At 32.3% G+C, this 18,802-nt stretch overlaps 2 protein-coding genes across 3 annotated transcripts in view; both read left to right on the top strand.

Moving 5' to 3' along the window:
* LOC143249736 (uncharacterized) overlaps positions 1-9,525 on the top strand; it is a 32,607-nt gene extending 23,082 nt beyond the window's left edge. The window contains exons 2-3 of one of the 2 annotated variants that reach the window (XM_076500067.1): positions 1,907-1,992; positions 6,243-9,525. In XM_076500067.1, coding sequence (XP_076356182.1) covers positions 1,907-1,992; positions 6,243-6,370 — 214 coding nt within the window. In that variant the 3' untranslated portion in view covers positions 6,371-9,525. Of the gene's footprint in view, positions 1-1,906; positions 1,993-6,207 lie in introns of both variants that reach the window. The other variant, XM_076500066.1, reaches the window with a different exon arrangement.
* A 6,641-nt stretch (positions 9,526-16,166) lies between these two features.
* The window catches only part of mRpS29 (mitochondrial ribosomal protein S29), a 36,184-nt gene continuing 33,548 nt past the window's right edge, over positions 16,167-18,802 (top strand). The window contains exons 1-2 of the mRNA XM_076500065.1: positions 16,167-16,221; positions 18,192-18,331. Coding sequence (XP_076356180.1) covers positions 16,191-16,221; positions 18,192-18,331 — 171 coding nt within the window. The 5' untranslated portion in view covers positions 16,167-16,190. The remainder of the gene's footprint in view (positions 16,222-18,191; positions 18,332-18,802) is intronic.

Genomic DNA, 18,802 nt, shown 5'->3' with positions numbered 1-18,802 from the left:
ACAGTTAATCTGCAAAGTAGACAGTTTAACATCTATAATCTATGCTATTCATTGTAGAAAAAAATCTTAAATCAACTGTGTTATGTTTTCTTGGCTAAGTGGCATGTATATGTGAGTACTAAACTTAGCAAGGAAAGGCATAAGCTGAAGTAATGGTTGTTTCATTGCTATACTTTACGGTAGATGAGAGTTTATTGAAATCTGTTTGCTAATTATAAATGCAGTCTTTCTTACGGCTTGAAGATCTTTATAATATTTATGTAACAGACAACGGATTACACTGTTACTTTTTTGGTCGTATCTGAACTAACAAAGTACAGAAACATTGTTATAGTTTTGCAGGCTGTGTTTTCAATTTGAACGTTTTTTTTATTGTTTGTGGGGACGTTTACTATTACGCGTGGTTTAACGTATGTAATTTTCTTTAAGGTTTAGAACAGTTTGAACAGTACAGTACAAATTAATCCAGAGAATATCATTGATTTCTGAGACCATTTTAATGTACTATTGATTTTCGAGTTTGTTAATAAGTTAAAGTAAATCTGAATCTGTGAGTTACTAGTCAGTTAACGAGCTATCAATGCACAATTCAACAAGTTTGTCTATTTTCAGCCAGTTATTTCGTTCAATAATAACGTTACTGAACATGACGATATGTAAGTAGTTTGACCACTCCATATAAAACATACTATATTTACACACGAACAACTGATTTTGGCGTTGTAAAACATAAGGAATGACTCATCAACATTTCAAGGTATTTCAGAGAGGTAATGAAATTTTCAAAACTATTTATAAGAAATTGAGACTACCATTGAAACAAATTCCCTTTAAATTGTTATTTATTGATATATTTTCATAAATGACAAAACAAACTTAAGTATGTTGAATAATTTAGGGAAACCAATTCATTTTGTTTTTGCCCTTAAAACATAACGTTACCTTTGAAAGAAGTTAAATTTTTCGCTCTTCAAAATGTTGTTTCTGTGCATCAGGGTTTTTATGTGATTCATTTCAAATATTTTTAATCTTACACTAGTGATGTCCAGAAAAGAAGTCTGTAAATGAGAAGAAAATATAGTTTTATCATAACTAAATGCGTCATTTGACAGCTAGAGGGTACGTATATATCATCTCTTTCTATTAAGCCTAATCAATGCTATGATTAGCCTCATTTATTCCTTGACAGATTAAAAAAAAAAAAGTTTTAGCGTTGTGTTCAGCGAAGTCTAGAATTATTATGCATAAAACCCTAAGCTCAAATAACAGAAACTTTGAAACATATTTACGTAGACAAAAAGACTATGTCTTTCATACTGGAGTATTTTTTTTCCGAATTTCAGGACGATTTTTATTTTAATCTCTGTGTACTTATTTTTAAAATGGGATTAGTACAGATTGACAAAAGTAGCCTAAAATAATTATATTTACCTGAAGTATTGATTTAAATGTGGTTGTCAACAACTTAGTTATTCCATCAAGCCTTTCAATTTTTACTAATGCATAGAAAAAGAGAGACCGTAAACACAGTTCTATAATTTATATCAACTATGACAAGGAAACAACCAATACAAATCTTTGTATAAAGAATAACAAAACATTTCCAAAATAATCGATAAACATTTAAAGTTAGTATCGTGTGGAAGAAATTATGAAATGATGACAAGCAGATTCTTGTTTGTATAGATCTTTCACTTTACCTTCTTGAAGCGTCGGGTGATTTGTCTGTAATATGGTATTTTTTTGATAAATACTTGGCAAACTATTTCCTTACGTAAATGCTTGTGAGAAAAAAATGCCTTTTGTGCTATGTCTGTTTCTTTATAGTAGCTGTTTCATTACCAGCTTAGAGATATTTATTTATATATGCATATGTAAACATTAACCAATGATAAAATTATTGCAGAACTAACAAGTTTTTGAAGAGAACTTCGTACACGAGGATCATCGCGATGGGTGGCTTTTTCGTGTCTATCCCAATATTTTTCACTGGTAGGTTTCCTTAAAATTAATGTTGATACGCAATATTTAAAATTATTCATATTTTACCTAAATTTAAATAATTTGTGTTATTTTCCTTCTTCATTTACTAATTCTCTATATGCATTTGTGCACTTTTTACATATTATTCTTTCTTATAATTGAAGTAGATAATGTTTTGAATTTTATTGAAAAGTGTCTTGAAACTAAGTATTAGGCTGTCCAGAAATAAATGTCGGAATTCTCACGATGACATTTAGAAGCTGAATATTGAGTAGCTTGTCGTTAATCGGTTGTTTTTTCCCAACGTCTGTCGTTTACAAGGTGTTTTAGTTGTCTGCTGTTTCACAACCTCCAAGGCAGCACGGACAAGAAGGAATTTCGTCTGATTTTCTTCTACGTCTTAAAACTGGGACGAAATCTACCGAAACTACACGAAACATCAACCAGGCATTCGGCCATGGATATGTTACAGAACGTACAGCTCAGAGCTGATTCCAAAGGTTTCGACATGGATATGAAAGTCTTGAAGACCATAAAGGTTGTGGAAGGATGACATCCTTAAATGGAAACACAGGAAAACAGTTAAGGAAAGCAGTTGAGACACACCCCCGCATAACAGTACGTGAACTTGCAGAAAAGCTAGTCAAAATCAAATCAAGCATTGTCGACCACCTGAGTGCGATTAGAAAGACGAAAAACCTGGATAAGTGGGTTCCGCATGAGCTGATTGAAGATCAACAAAATCGGCGTTATGAGACCTGTCAAGAATGACGCTCCAGAATTGAACGAATTGGGATTCGAGGTTCTGCCTCATTCACCTATTTCCCCAGACCTTTACCCTACAGATTTTAATTTTTCAAGCACTTTGACAACATTTTGAACAATAAACGCTTTCAAAACCAGGCAGCTGCAGAAGAAGCTTTCAAGAAGTTCATTTACTATAGAAACTCTGATTTATACAGCAGGAACATAAACAGCATCGTTACACATTGGCAAAAGTGTCTTGAAGCAAAAGGTGCTTACTTTGGTTAAAGCATGTTTTGCAACACTGGTTTATATTTTTCCAAACTTCGCAGTTTAAAAACGACATTTATTTCTGGACAACCTAACAGCTTGTAAACTTTTATTTATGTCAACAAATAAACCCCTCTGGAGTAATTATATTATAGCAATTAATATTCTTAGACAAAATTTAATGTGTTATAAATTTCAATAATTATATTTATCAATAATTACTTTAAATATGTATGATGTAAAATGATTAATGTACGTAATACCATTGAATTACTTATTCTGCTCTTTTAATTATTCCATAAATATAATGCGATAACATAAATATATTTCTCTCCTGATTAATTAGTGATGTTTGCTTTTTATTTTCCAATTGATGGATGTCCTTTCTAGATACAGTTATTTGTGGTTATTAATGCCATCAACGAGGTATTCTGGTACATATATATTTAGCTACATATATTAAACAATTACAAAGCAGAGAACAGGGATAAAATTATGCTGGCAAACAGTAGCCACCTGATGAAAAAACTTTAAAGATTAAATTGAAAAATAAGAGTTTAATGGTTTAATTTGTTTTGAATTTCGCGCAAAGCTACATGAGGGCTATCTGCTAACTTAGCAGTGTAAGACTAAAGGGAAGGCAGCTAGTTATTACCACCTACCACCAAATCTTGGGCTACTCTTTTACGAACGTAACATTATAGCGTACCCACAGCTGAAAGGGCAAGCATGTTTGGTGTGACGGGAATTCAAATTTAGTGGAATAATCCAGACTAGGTACAGTTAATAAGTAGTCAGTTATACTTTGAAACAAAATTATAAACTCTGATAAGAGCTTGTCAAAAGAAACAAATAAACAACACAAACAAAAAATTCATATGTGAAGTGAGCAGGAAAAATACAACTCTAAAAAAGTCAGTTTTAAATTATAAAAAATTATAGAATAGAAACAGGGTGTTATTTTTTATTCTCCAAAAATAAATAAAAATGGCGTAACTTCGCCTATCAGATTTCATTTAGAAGCTTTACAAAAATACATAAATAACTAAAATCTGACAGGTTTGAGAGAAATAGCAAGCAGTTGTTTTTTTTAATTATGCTGCTAGACTCTGAACAACTAACTGTGTTTACGTGAGTGTAGCGACCATAAGCCATCTGCAGTATTTGGAAAGAAATAGTAAGCATTTGTTTTTTAATTACACTACAAGACTTCAAACATCTACCAGTGTTTCGTGAGTTTAGCGACAACAAGCTACGTGCAATAAACTTCAGTTCATTTCCTTTAAGTAATTATTTAGTGTGCTATAAAATAATTGATGGATGCATAACTAAGGTCTATTTTACTTTATGACTATAAATCGTAAATATTAGTTTATCTTAATAATCCTGACTTTTTTATTCACATAAAAGTTTATTTAATTTTATAATGAAAACATTATTATCACTACTATTGTAATTATTTTTCAATTTATCTGCACACACGAGTGTTTTTGAAAACGCGTCTCAACTTACAGCAAAAATTTATGTTCACTGATTACAATTATGTTTCTAATTTGACATATGTGTTTATGACACTGCTGAAAGTATTCAGCCGTGAAGCTATAGAAGGGGGGAGTCTTATTTATCATTGTCATAAGTACAGTGTAACCCCGCCCTTGTCCTGTTTAACTGGTGCAATTATTCAAGAAATATTCAGAACTAAGTACTGAATTTATTAAATCACTTTAAAGCTGATTAGGTGAGAGTGAGTGGAAAGTTTGGGCCTAACGTTTTTAATCAACTTCTTTGGAAGACACATAAGGCATTTTATAAAGTTATGAACTATGGTTTGGAGTGTCTGCATTTTACTTTGAAACTAGGAATTAAACCATTATCCCGTTAAACCAATACATTAGCCAGTTTAGCCCACTGGCCTAAAACTGTTATTTTAAGAAGCATTAGCTGAGATACGCGTTCAGAGCACAGGGCAAGGAGAAGAAACGAAAGTTTCGGAGAATGACGTGGGAGATCAAATTGAAGCATGCATCCAATCATTACACAGATCATTACTAGGGTTTTTTGGATTATCAACTTCAAATGTGATGCCCTGAAGACTAATAACGCTTTAAAACAACGTTTTGATATGCGCAGTGAGCGCATCACTTTGCGCAACTTTGGACTTAAGTACAAACAAACAAACAAACACAAATGAGGTGACAGTCGATCCAGCGGTTCGTCTGATATGAAAAATTTCATCTCTATCCTTACATCACAATCCCGTAATTTCGGCTCAAATAAAGCTTTCGTATCACAAGTAATGTTACTCTGAGATGTTAGAGTGTTTATTCTCTGGTCGGATGAAGTCACCCTGGTAAGCAAAATGACACTGGTAATGCGAAAAATATTCTGTGATCTTTAATAAACTATTATATTACAAGTGATATAACAAAAGGAGGAGTTCACATTTTGCAGTAGAATGAACCTAACCTGTAAAACGTTTGTCATACTCCAGCATTACACTTTTAATATCATTCTTGTAACTTCCCCAGCGGCTAAACAATAAATCTGAAAGCTTATTATGCTAAAAAATCAGATAGCCTATTGAGTAGATCGTGCTTAATAACAAATAAACAAACCTTGTATATTGTAAACGGTTTCATGTATATTGGATTGTGTTTTAACATTGTGGAAGCTCATTGTTGGTGTCTCATGTATTTAATCTACCTATTTTATGTTGGTTTTCTTCCGTAACATGATTCTTACATGACGTCAGTTTCTTATCATACTGACATGATATCACTGGTAACTTTATTTTTGCAAGCGTTATTTGTGTTCGGAAAATTTATATCCTGTCAATCAGCCTTAAAATGATTCTGGCAAAGCACATGCTGGTAGTTTTAAACAATAACGATCTGAACAAAATGTCTTTTTTTTCTTTACGTTCGGTATTTAGATCTAAATTTTTGGTTTCAAATATCTATTTTATATACTTTTGTTTAAAGCAAAAACACAACATAAAATTTTACAGTTATTTTACAATATGCCTATAACTACAATTTTTCCAAATTATTTGCTAGTAATGTATTAAGTTCACTCTCCACTCGAATTTCTACTTTTTTTATATGAAAATTGCTTTGATTACTTCAGTTAATGTAAAGTTCATAATTTTGTTTTAAAATGATAGGCCTAGTATATGTGTGTAATATATTTATTTTCCTAATTCCTCTACAGGTGTAATATTGTTTACTTTCATTCATTTTCACGAGGTTCCAGCAATAATCACCAGTCTAGCAGTAGGACTAGGAATCATATTCTGTGGAGTAGTTTCTGTACAGAATGTTTACTTGTGGCAATGGGAAAAAACTCAGGCAAGCAGAGAGAGAGTAGAAAGTAGGTTAAGCCAACTAGGACATTCTGGACGAGTAGCCCCTGACGTCACGGCCCATACTACGGAACTATCCACTCTTGTCTGAAAGCTGGATTAGATTACCAAGTTTAAAACGTGACAAACCATTTCAAGTATTTAAGTGGTGAAGAGGAACAGGAGTTTCTGAGCATCCCGAGTTGTCTTTGAGGTCTGAAAAAGTATCAAACACAAATTCCTGCCACGAGTTTGATGTCGCTTTTGATGCAGTGTTTAACAGACAAGCTACGAAGTTTCACTGAAGAGTAAAGATAATTTATTCGCCCACAGTAGCTTTGTAAATCAGCTGTCCTCAACAAGACTGATATATATGCTGGCTGCAAGACATAAAGATGACGGCACAATTCATGATGTGTTCGTAATATGACTCTTAGCTGACGTCAGTGTCTTGTTATACTGACATGACATCACTACCAACTTTACTCTTGAGGGTGTTATTTTTCATCAGAAAGTTTAATGTATATCCTGTCAACCAGTCTTGAAATGGTTCCGGCAGCAAAGCGCACACTGGTTTGTTACTAAAGAGGGAATGCCAAACACGTTACATAGAACTGTGTTAATTATTCTGAACGAGAAACAGACGTGGCATTTATCAGTAATTTTAATTTTAAATCTGTCACTTTTCCTTTGCAGGTGTAAGTTAGCAGTATCATGCTGCCACAAAAAAAAAAAAATTCCTTTCGATACTCGTGGTTGACACAGTACAGATAGCTAGTTCGTTATGTGTTTTTATGTTTAACAACGAACATATACATACTTTAATCAAAACTCAAAATATGTAGCAAAATAATATAAAATGAAAAACAATATCTACTGTCATTGGTAACAATTTAAGAACTAATAAATTTAATAACAAATTTGCATAACGTTGGTGGCACCTGAAGGCTGATTTGTGCAAACACATGGGTAACGCAGTTATTAGTGGAAAAATCTAATAGGTTGTCAAAGTGCCTTCATATTTCTAAATAAAGCCCAATGTAATAACCTGATTGGCTTTTATCTTATTAATAATAGCCAACTTGTTGGACCGAATCTTGTTCTTATATTTCTAGATTATTTTTTAAACAGTATAACACGTTTTTTGCGTCTTAGGTTACTTTAAATAAACATGTAAAAATTATCTTTTGTAGTATTAGGGTTAGAAGTTGTATATTTTATGCGTAACCGCATTCACATGATCACAGTGCTAGTGCATTACATGTTTAATACTTCATGTTAGCTTCTTGAAAAAGCAACATATTCAAGTTACAATTGACGTGGTTAAGAATAAATGTAATGAACCTATAAACACGTAATCAACAACTTTTTAAAATTTGTTACTAGTATTAATAAACATCGTACCTCTATATTAATTAAAGTTTTATTGCAAACCTTTACAGTGTGAAGAGTAAGTCAAAATATTTATTTCTGACCTACTGAAACTGTATAAATATATTAGTGCAACAGAATTTAACTTGATAATAACATGGCAGCTCAACCCTTAATACTACTGAAATGTACTTAAGTTGTTAATTAAGTTTATTGTTGTTCTGTTACGGCATGTGTTGGTTGAGTCTATGTGCTTTAGCAATGACACTTAGGACTGGCTTAGCGGTGCTACTATAGTTTAGAAAATACTTATGATGCTACTATACCTTTAAAAATACTTATGATGCTACTATACGTTTGAAAATACTTGTAATGCTACTATACTTTAGAAAATACTTATGATATAGACAGCTTAACAAATTTTCGCACTTCATAGTTTTAGATGTTTTTTATGATTTAAAAAGAAATAATAAGGCCATTTTGTGGCTTGTAAATTAACATTTAATACAGATAGCTTTATATTTTATCAGCTCATGAGATTTCACTAAAATTTAGAATATAATCCCCACGAACAGCTACGACAGTTGTCATTATGCTTAAAATCGGAGTTTCAAGATCATACGATATCTTCCGTCACTTCTCTGAAAGAGCTGTTTCAGTGGTATATTTACCGACTGGAGTTAATTGACGAAATACAATACGTGTTCCAGAAGCGTCCCATAGATATAGATATATGCATATATCATACATATTTGGGACAAATTCCATGTTATTTCCAAGTAAGCATAATCTGTTACTTGAATAGAAGGAAAAATGCAATTTCGTCTGTAAAATAAATGTACCGAATATCTTTAGCCCACTGGATGAGTTCTTATAACCATTACAAGCGAGAATGTGTTGAATATGAAATGCATCTAACTGAGTGCTTGACTCACAGACCGATTGAGTGAAGTCTGTCTTTTATACAAATGTATTCTTATATGATGTTTATTTGTAGCTGCATAAATTATATTGGAGGAAGCGCCCTGAAGTTGTGGCTAGCGAGAAACAGTAGATAACGTTATTTGTAATGATGGTTTTGCTGTTTCGGAACAACCATACTAATGATTTGGAAATTATTCTATATTCTGGTAAAACTTCTTTGAAACAATTGTGGCCAATTTGCAGCTTCCTGCTGTAAATTACTAGATTTCATTTTTCTAATAATCATGAGCGAAACATCCAACTTTCCTTTAGGTCTTGTCCAGATTCATGAATAATTTAGACTACTTAACTTTTATTACCTACTTAAAAATGAAAATACTGCGTTCTATGGTTTTGAAATACAATGGTTACAACATGAACTATTTCAGTTTTAGGACGTTTTTTCGAAAGAGAAAGTAGCCACTTTCGAGTTAACGAAAAGAACAATATACATATATGATTTAAACTTGTACATTTACATCTGCTTATTAAGAAAATGTTTATTTGAATAAAATTAGTACTCGTTTTTAAAAGTGTTATACAAAAGCAGATTATTCAAGTTTGTTTTGCATACTATTTTAATGAATAAACCAATGAGAGTATTGTTAACGTAACTTGTTTGAGGCCCACAAGGTTTATTTGTGTTTAAATTTTTATATTCAAGGACATACCTAATAAACTGTATGTGGATAGCTATAGAATGGAATGTTTGTAAATAGTAATAAGTTATTGTTTCAAACGTCTTTTGTATACTGTGGAATATTTCTCCAAATGTTTAAAACGTTTTTAAGGCAGAGTTTTACATGTAAATGCAGCACAATGTTTAATAATAAATGTGTTTTTTGTAAGCTTGAGGTATGAATCTCATTCTTCATTTTGTTCCAATTTAAACTTCTAAATATACACAGATTGCAATTGAGAACCCATAGCCCTAAAATTACAGTGAGTTTTATATAACCCTAACGGCTTTAAAAACTCATTTTTCAAAATTCTTTATGAATCATAATGCTTTTAAGTGAGCTGTTGGTTACACGGCCCCTAATAATATGTCGGTCTCACAAAAATAAAAGTAAAGAAAAACACTACCAGTGTTACAATGTACCCTCCTAATCACTGGTGGGATTTCCTGTGCATTTTACTGTTGTGCATATAAAATTAATTATTTTAATTAACTGTAATTATTCGAACAGAGTGTTGTAATAGGCAAAACTAAAAAATATTCAATATGATGTAATATACGGATCTACCGATAGCGAACCTTATCAAAACAAATCGATAGTTTAAGGGTTGAAGTAGTTACCAGCATTTTGATACAAATACACAGAGGTTTGATTTAGGCATGTTAAAATAATTTTGAATATTTAAAGCTGCGAATAACGTTACAACAACAGCTAATATAAGGTCGAGGTGGAATGGAATGTTTTGGAAATACACTTTGACACTGTTTATCGTTTGCAGAATTGATTTATTTTGCAAAGGACGTGTAACAGCCCTTTCAGCCCACAAATTAGTTATACTGACATTCAGATAATAAACATTTTTTCAGATCGGAAATTTAGTATTTCCAAAACAGAAATAGCCTTTGTACTCAGTGACATTAGAAAACAAAATAATATGGATCAACTTGGAACACCTGGATCATCTGAAAAGAACTTCTATCAAGTCTTGCTCTGACCAAAGAGAGCAAAGTGTGGCGTTGGTAACAGAAGAGGATCAACAGACATAAACTTTAATGAAAAAAAAAAAAAGACTGTATACGTGCCCCAGGCAACAGTACGCAACATAATCAAGAAAGATCACCGTCCGAAAAAGCGACACGAGTGACGTGTACACAAGTTGTTTCTGGGACATATCCCTTCTACCGCCGCATACCTTAAGCAGCTGGAAAATGAAACAGCGTTTCATGCTATTCCATACGAACACAAGACTTCTGGATTTTTGTATGATAAGACTGTTGAAATTTGCCCAGCTAAGTCATTGTCTTCGTACACTTAACGGTTTATGGGACGTATGCACATGTAGTGGTGTACTTTTAACACGATAATCTCTTGCAAATGGAAACAATGTTGCAGAACTATTTACAAGATGCATGGCAGGGTATTTATTGTAACGATCACAGTGACGTCACAAAAATGTTTTGGTATACTTTACTCAACAACTATATAACAACAGAAAGTTAACATTATAATCAACTGTGGATTCTTAGTTAAGAAAATTATACTGGCAACACTAAACTGTTAAAATAACTCATTGAATATTTAACGGAAGCTCGAAAACGAGTATGAAGAGCCATGCCTCAAGACCATTTAACGTCTTCGTGGATCTTGCTTGAGAGAAGTTTTAAACAGAGGAAAGTATAGTGAATATTACTGGATTATCTTTCGAACCGCTAGCGTAGAACTTTAAAGTAAAACTTTTATGATTCTTCTCACCATAGTCATGAATCATATGCTCTCACAGTTTTTCAACGGGTACACTCAATTTAATTTCCTAAAGTGAGATGTTGATAATACTAATACAAAAAAGAACACACACAAAAATATAGATACATGTTTCAGGATAAACAGTTAACGAATACGCTGAGTAAAGTTATCTTACTTGGGCATAATCGCATATATAAAAGAAGAGATACTAATATCGTTTATGTTGGTTTGGTTACGACATTGAAATTGTTGTTCATTTCATGGCCAAGCGTGTTAAGGCGTTCGACTCGTAATCCGAGGGTCGCGGGTTCGAATCCTGGTCGCAACAAACATGTTCGCCCTCCCAGCCGTGAGGGCGTTATAATGTGACGGTCAATCCCACTATTCGTTGGTAAAAGAGTAGCCCAAGAGTTGGCGGTGGGTGGTGATGACTAGCTGCCTTTCCTCTAGTCTTACACTGCTAAATTAGGGAAGGCTAGCGCAGATAGTTCTTGTGTAGCTTTGCGCGAAATTCAAAACAAACAATCATTTCACATTTAGCGTTGCATGCCGAAATTATATATTGAAGAATGTAATTATATGTTCATCCTTACGTAATTGGGAATATTATTTGTCAGAATAAAATTGCATTAACTAACCATATCTTGTGGTTTTAATACAGATTATAAAGTTCAAATAATGTAAGCTATCTTCTTTAAACGCATAAATAACAGATCAGAAAGACAGAAATGAAACAGAAGAGTAATACATTGAACACAGTATGATGTAGTGTTCACGTTTTGTGATGAAGTTAAATACGTAAAACGCTATTGACTGATGTAATTTAGTTTTATTTAAATGAGTTAATTGTAAATAAATAAGCACTTTTTCAAGCGTTTCAAATGCTTCTATTGTAGAATGACAAAACTGAATAAGGTGTGTTGAAAGTATCAGTTTTGCATATGACAGAAGATAAGATGATTGTAGACATGATGTGTTCAGCTACAGTGAGAAATTAAAAACCATGAAGCTAATGAAGGAAAAGCAAGTAGTAACAAACAATACGTATGTGATTTTAAGAATACAGGCACGGCACTTTTGCACGCATTAAGATTTCATATATTTCTTATCATGTATCAAATATAAAGCTTACCATTAATAAAGTAGGTGGTTGATGCGTTGCTTGATTTTAATACAGTTAACTCTAATTAGTAGATATATTTTCATGTAATTTTTGTCATGAGTCAAAGTTTTGATAACTGAAGTCACAAAGTATTTTTTTGTTGATTGATTTCAAATTTAAACACCTCCAAAATTTCCTGTTTGACCTCGCTTAAAGTCGGATTCTTTAATAACTGCATATAAATCAGCTCACCTGATAATATCACAAATGTTTTCTATTTATATAGTTAGTTCCTTGGAATGGGAAAAGAAATCGATAAGATTATATGCCTATTGGCTTGAGGTGACTAGGATTGTTTATGGAATAGTACTTGAAGTATGTAACTTAACGAATTTTATAGATGAACAGTGCCATATTAAGACCTTAATTCAGCTATAAAATTTTATATCTTGATTTTAGATTCCTCGAGTTTGCTCCACTTCTTTGTTTTTACCCTTATCTTCGATATGTCATCCAGGTAGTCAACAAACAAAAATCCAGCTTTAAGTTTAACACTATCATTGTTGTGACTATAGATTTTGTTTATTTATTCTCTTGCATTTGTTTGTTTTCCTCAGTTTCTAACCTTTTTTGGTATAACGTTTCTTGCACCTGTGTTTTGTGGAAGCCACCTGTTTGATGTGACTTTTCTGTCCGCTCCCGTATCAGAGTAAATGAGCACCTGAAACTGGTTAAAATGTAGATTTCGTTGTCGTAACCAAAATATATTTTACTGCAGAATTCAGTTTAAATTTTTTCTTCTTTTCTTGACTCTCTGATACAGTAATATACCTGTATACTTTCCGAGACAATGTAAGACTTATAACCAAGACGAAGAAACTGAGGTAACTGAGGAATCAATCTGAGAATGTGGTAAAGTATAAGAAAAGCATTGGTTTAAACCCTAAGATGTACTGATCTTACTGGATTGGTTTCTGTAAGGCTTTATAGAAGCTCACACGTTGCAAAACGCTGAAAAGAGCCATCACTGACTGATAAAGGATATTGACGAAATATGTGTTGGGTGTAATCCATGCTTGTAATTGCATTGCTGTTAAGTGAAGAAGATGGAATTTTGCAATAATTCAACGAGATTAGGATGTAATGATGAAGTGTTGTATAACATGTTTTGTCATTACGAGAGCAACAATGCCATGTGTTCTCACATGATGAGCAGTCTATAGTAGATTTAATCATAGGACATTACATTCATCATTAATTATGATTCACACATCTCCAGACTTCTAGAGGAAGATCAAGACCTCTCTAAATTTTCCAGGCCATAATTCAGTTCAAGGAGTCTGTTAACAATACCGCAACGTGGTAGGAGACATGAAGCAAATAAACCCGGCAATGTTTAAATGAACATCAAAAGTAATACTAGGACCATTTCATCAAGCATTTAAAGTCGAAATGTTAACTGAAGTATGTAGGTAAACTCTCAATGAAATTTTCTACAAACATTGTACGATATTTATGAAACCAAGCAAATTCCACCGAGTACAAACTTTTATTTTACTACTTTTTACTCATAAAATCTATTTTAGTGTATTTTTACTCTACTCATTTGTATCTCAACAAAGTGCACTGAATAAACGTTTATTACAATATTCGACAAGCATCCCTGCGGACGCAATAAGACTTTTCTCACTAGGTTGAAAGCCATACGTCATACTGGGAGTTGCATTTCACATCCGTGCATTAGTAGGTTTAGAGAACAACTTGTCAGTTGCTGCTCTGCTGTGGAGTACACTATCTTGATATATAATAGGTGCTTACCCCAATCAGTTTGTCAGGGTTAACACATTAACAAGTTGGTATCCTAAATTGCCAATTAACCTAAACCATCAACCTGAGGATAAAGTGCACATTTTCACCATACTTGATGCTCGTCAAACTCTGCAATCAACTGGAGGTTGAAGTTAGCTTCTTAGTCGGCTGGACATCTCCAGGTCTATCGAAGTAATTTATTCATTGTTCTGCTAACATATCCGTGAAAGTTTGCATCAGTGTGGCAACTAGTTAAGCTTTAGCACACTTGGTGAAGTAATAGATAAGAGCTAGCACATATTTTGTAGTTACAAGTACAAGACTATTATATTCAAGTCAATTTTTACCTTGGCACAGGCAGATTCTACTCTGGGGAGTAAAAATGGAACAACTTCTTTACGTGGTTAGTCAGAAAACCGCTTTCATAGAATTACAATTTGCAACGCCCTTGGCGTTTTAAAGTCCTTAAGTTATGGAAGTTCTGAATAATTTCTTGCTTTACAGCTGTGGAAACCACTCGTTAGATCACAAGTTGGCTACCGGACCGCCGTGGTTCATAATAATGACTACACAATATATATGTAAAAATGGCTAGTTTGGGTTGAGAAAATTGTTTATGTAGAGGTCATCATCAGGTTCACAAAAAAGAAAGAGGTAACTGACCGATAGCTGACCACATGTTTAAAAGGAGTTGTGTAACTGAGTATAGAAATGTAGAGGGCGTGCTTAGATATTTGATTATATTTATTAATATTGGTATGAAGGTGTTCCTTTGTATTGATTTATTTTGGGCTTGAGTTGTTGTATAAGCAAGGCTTCTTTAATTTTGCGTTTCTTTATTTAGTATTTGGGTGTTTTCTATGGCTATGCTGTGGTTATTTGATTTGCAGTGTTCGAAAACGTGTGAAGGTGACTTTTTATGTTCTTTGAATCTGGTTTCCATTTTTCTACTTGTTTCTCCAATATAGAAGTCTTGGCAGTTATCACATTGTATTTTATAAATTATGTTGGTGTGGTGTTTGTCAGTGTAGTTTTTGCATAGTATAGATCTTAGTTTTTTGACTGGTTTTTGAATATATTTAGTATTAACTGGAATGTCATATTTTGTTATTAGTTTTTGTCAAATATTGGTTATTTTCCTGCTGATGTCGGGAATATATGGTATGCAGCATTGCGACCATTAGTGTTAAGCTTGTCAGTGTTATATTTGCCACATTAAAAGGGTATGGATCTAGCTCAGGACTGGATTCAAGAAAGCGCCAGACTACTATTTTTTTGGCAAGCAATAATTTTCCTATATTTAAGGAGGAACTTAGGATTATATTAAAGTGCTAAGAATATGGCAGGATTTAAATACTAAACACATCAAAAACTTTATAAATTCATGTTTTAATTGTAAAATGTTCGATATAAGGGTGTTTCAATGCTAAGAAGTTTATTTTGAAATCGATCCCTCTGAACCTGGAAATCCTGAATTGCCGCTTGTAGCTATAAAAATAAAAAAAGATAGGGAATAGAACAATTTTATAGCTGAGATTTGTGACTCAAAGCTAAGGCTTCACTTCATTAACAGTTTTATATGGAATATGGTAAAACCTGTTGCTGAGTTTTCGAAATTATGATATTCAGATTTTTCCATTGTCGTCAGTAAAAATTATGGCATGTTTTGTTATTGAGCACAAAGCTACAGAAAGAGTTATCTGTGATCTACCCATCAGGAGAACAGAACCCAGGAGCTAGCAATAGAGGTCCGTCGATAAATTACTGTGTCATGATGAAGGGCGATATATTTTGTTACCTTCCATAGCGATAATTTACTTTTTAATCCTATTGATAAATTAATTTCATGCGCTGTCAGATATTGCTTTCTTTACGACAAGGTCTGGGACTAAACTGTACGTAGGTACGGATTCAGGCAACTATTTCACAAGAAATTGATATTACTTGCTTTAGTTTATGGAAATTGAAATGTTTTTAAATTCATTATATTTCTCATGAAAAACTAAAAGACGTGTGCGTGCTTACATCAATCACGTTAACAACTCACTCATTCTAAAATGACAATTTAGTTTTCTCTTGCTAATTTATATTTCTGTTTTTATTGATATTTTTTTGTTTTTTTCAAATTCTAGATATTTTACAGCTAATCTGAAAGATAAACAATAGGTGGCACTACTCTCCGAAAATGGCTTCGTGCGTTAAGTGGAGCATAAGCTGTATGAAAATATTTGGTTTTATTTTTATTCCTTTTTCCCCTTATTAAGTCTGTTTAAAGATAAACTATATAAAACTCCTTAATATCAATATATACATATATTAGTAGTATCATATGTGAAATTGTGTATAGTGATTGCATTATTAAGAACTGTGCGAGTAGAAATTCGGAAGACTTGGTTTGAGAAGCTGGGCTAGCTGGAAATGTAGAAGTCTCGTGCTAGTCTGGATCTGCTTTTATTTGATCAATTATTCCAGTCTTTCAGGAAAAAGTGCAAATGAAGAATCTTTAGATAAATAACACTATACATTTTTTCCTCTCTTTAGTAAAAATGTAACTTCTGTTGAAACATACAATTGATACTATTAATACTAATTATTATACTACAATTTTATTACACGTTTCACATGTAATTTAGTATGGTAGATTTGACTGTGAGTTTTGTGACTTCACTTTGTTAGATAAAGAATTTGGACATTTACCTGCTCTTTTTACCTAGCTGTGCTTGGTAATGTAATTTTGTTTACTTTAACAACTGTGCCTTGAATTTTGGAGGAGTAACTGGATGAAAGTATTTGATAAGCTCAGTTACTTTTTAAAACTCTTTTATAGCGAACTAATAAACTTATAAATATTTCCAAAGAAGTTAAAAGTGAAACAAGTGTTCTGTTTATACTTTTACAGAATAAAGTGCCATTCTTAACTTGTTTGTAGGTTAGTTTTGAAACACTGTGTTATGTTTGGTACTAGCTCTGACCCACAAATCACTTGTAGCATTTGAATTTTCTTTATTCTTTCATATTCATGCACAACAAACACTTAAGCTTCACTTTATTGCAAGCATTATGTGATAATTAATAAATCTTAATCTGTTTGAAAAAAAAACAAACTTGTATGGTCAGACAAACAACCTTCTGTAAATGTATCTGTATTTAATAAAACTATATCTAAAGTAAACAGCATGGTAATGGTATTTATAAGTGTACAGAGTATAAAACATTTTTGGGCATTCAGTGTATGATGCAGTTTTATTAGCTGAAACAGAGAAACTTACAAAAAAGAAGAATGAAATTTGTACGAAAGTAAAAGTATCCAAAAGGGGTTTATAGCAGTCTGTAAAATAAGTTATTACAAAGTAAATGTAAATGTTATTTTTGTAATTGAAGCAAATGTAACTGGGTGTGCAGAAACATCTGAATGTGTGTGTTCAGAAAGTGATAAGCATATAGTTTTGAATGAATTGTGCATGTGCATTTTAAATTTAAATAAGAAAGCCTATAAAAATTGTGTATTGTGTAATATTAATTTTTTTTAGGAAATTAATTGCAGATTAAGTGTTTGTGTAGATACTTTGTAAATGAAAAACTGAAGTTGAAATTGAAGCTTGTCATCGAGTGATGACAATGACATTCATAAACTATACTTGTTTCATTGAAAGTTTGACTAAGCAAAAATCACGATGATTCTGAATTGAAAATCCAATATTCATTCTGGACACAATAAATGAAGGCCTTTATAGTGATGTGGGAGTTGTAGCATTAAACTGAGAATTGTGAAAGAAAAATTTGTGGACAAACAAATGCAAACATGTAGATGAGCTGAACTTCTGAATGATAAATTGTAGATAATTTTCCACCCAACAAATTCTGATTGTATGAACTGTGCTTTTGTTTTAAGTGAGCTAATATTTATTTAATAGAGAAATGAATTATCTCATCTATAAAAGTACTTTTTAATCAAATATTGTTAAATGTTCAACCTTTGCAGTTTACAATCACTTGTTACGTCTTCAAATATTTTTTTTTGCATAAAGAGATAACAGCAGACAGAAACTCAAACTATTACATTTTTGTATTACTTTAAAATAGCATACTTTCACTTTTTGATGTACATGTATGTAGCATACTTTCACTTTTTGATGTGCATGTATGTGCCAACAAATGTTATTTTACTAATTATCTTATTTTTCAGATATATATACATTAAAAAAAGTTGCATTGCCAAACTTGCAAAAACTATCTACATATTTATCAGGAAGTAGATACTACAGTACAGAAGCACTACCTTCAGCAACACCACATGCATATTTTAGAACACTGGAATCTGACCCTGTAAGTAACATCTATGTATATATAATTTTTTATATAAACAAAATTTATCTGTTAGTCTTCAGCTTTGTAGGTATATTTCTTACATGGCCATCTAAAGAATTTTGTGCTTCTGTTTTTGTAATAAGCTGGCTTTTGTAGGGTATTTCAATAGCTTGTCATATTGATATCTTTTCCATGTGTTTTTATACATTTTTTCTGTCATGTTTTGTTTCATTTTCAAATATTTTTTGTCTCCTTTACATTTTTTCAGTAATCTTACTTTTACTACTTTGATTTATGTTCTTCCTTAAGTTGCTCCTTTAGTGTAAATTTAGTTGACCTGAACATAAATTCAATCTTATACTTGATTTATCCAGCTTTGCCCTTCTTACAATTTGTTAGAGACTTCTCTTGCTAGTCATGTGATATGTTTAGCAGTTTATGAAAGACATTTTTCATATAATGATTGATGTAGACTAGCTAGTCTCTTTA

This window comes from Tachypleus tridentatus, chromosome 4, assembly GCF_004210375.1.
Source record: "Tachypleus tridentatus isolate NWPU-2018 chromosome 4, ASM421037v1, whole genome shotgun sequence".
Classification (NCBI taxonomy): Eukaryota; Metazoa; Arthropoda; class Merostomata; order Xiphosura; family Limulidae; genus Tachypleus; species Tachypleus tridentatus.
Note: the sequence above shows the minus strand (reverse complement) of the source record. Positions and strands in the feature narration are given on the sequence as shown.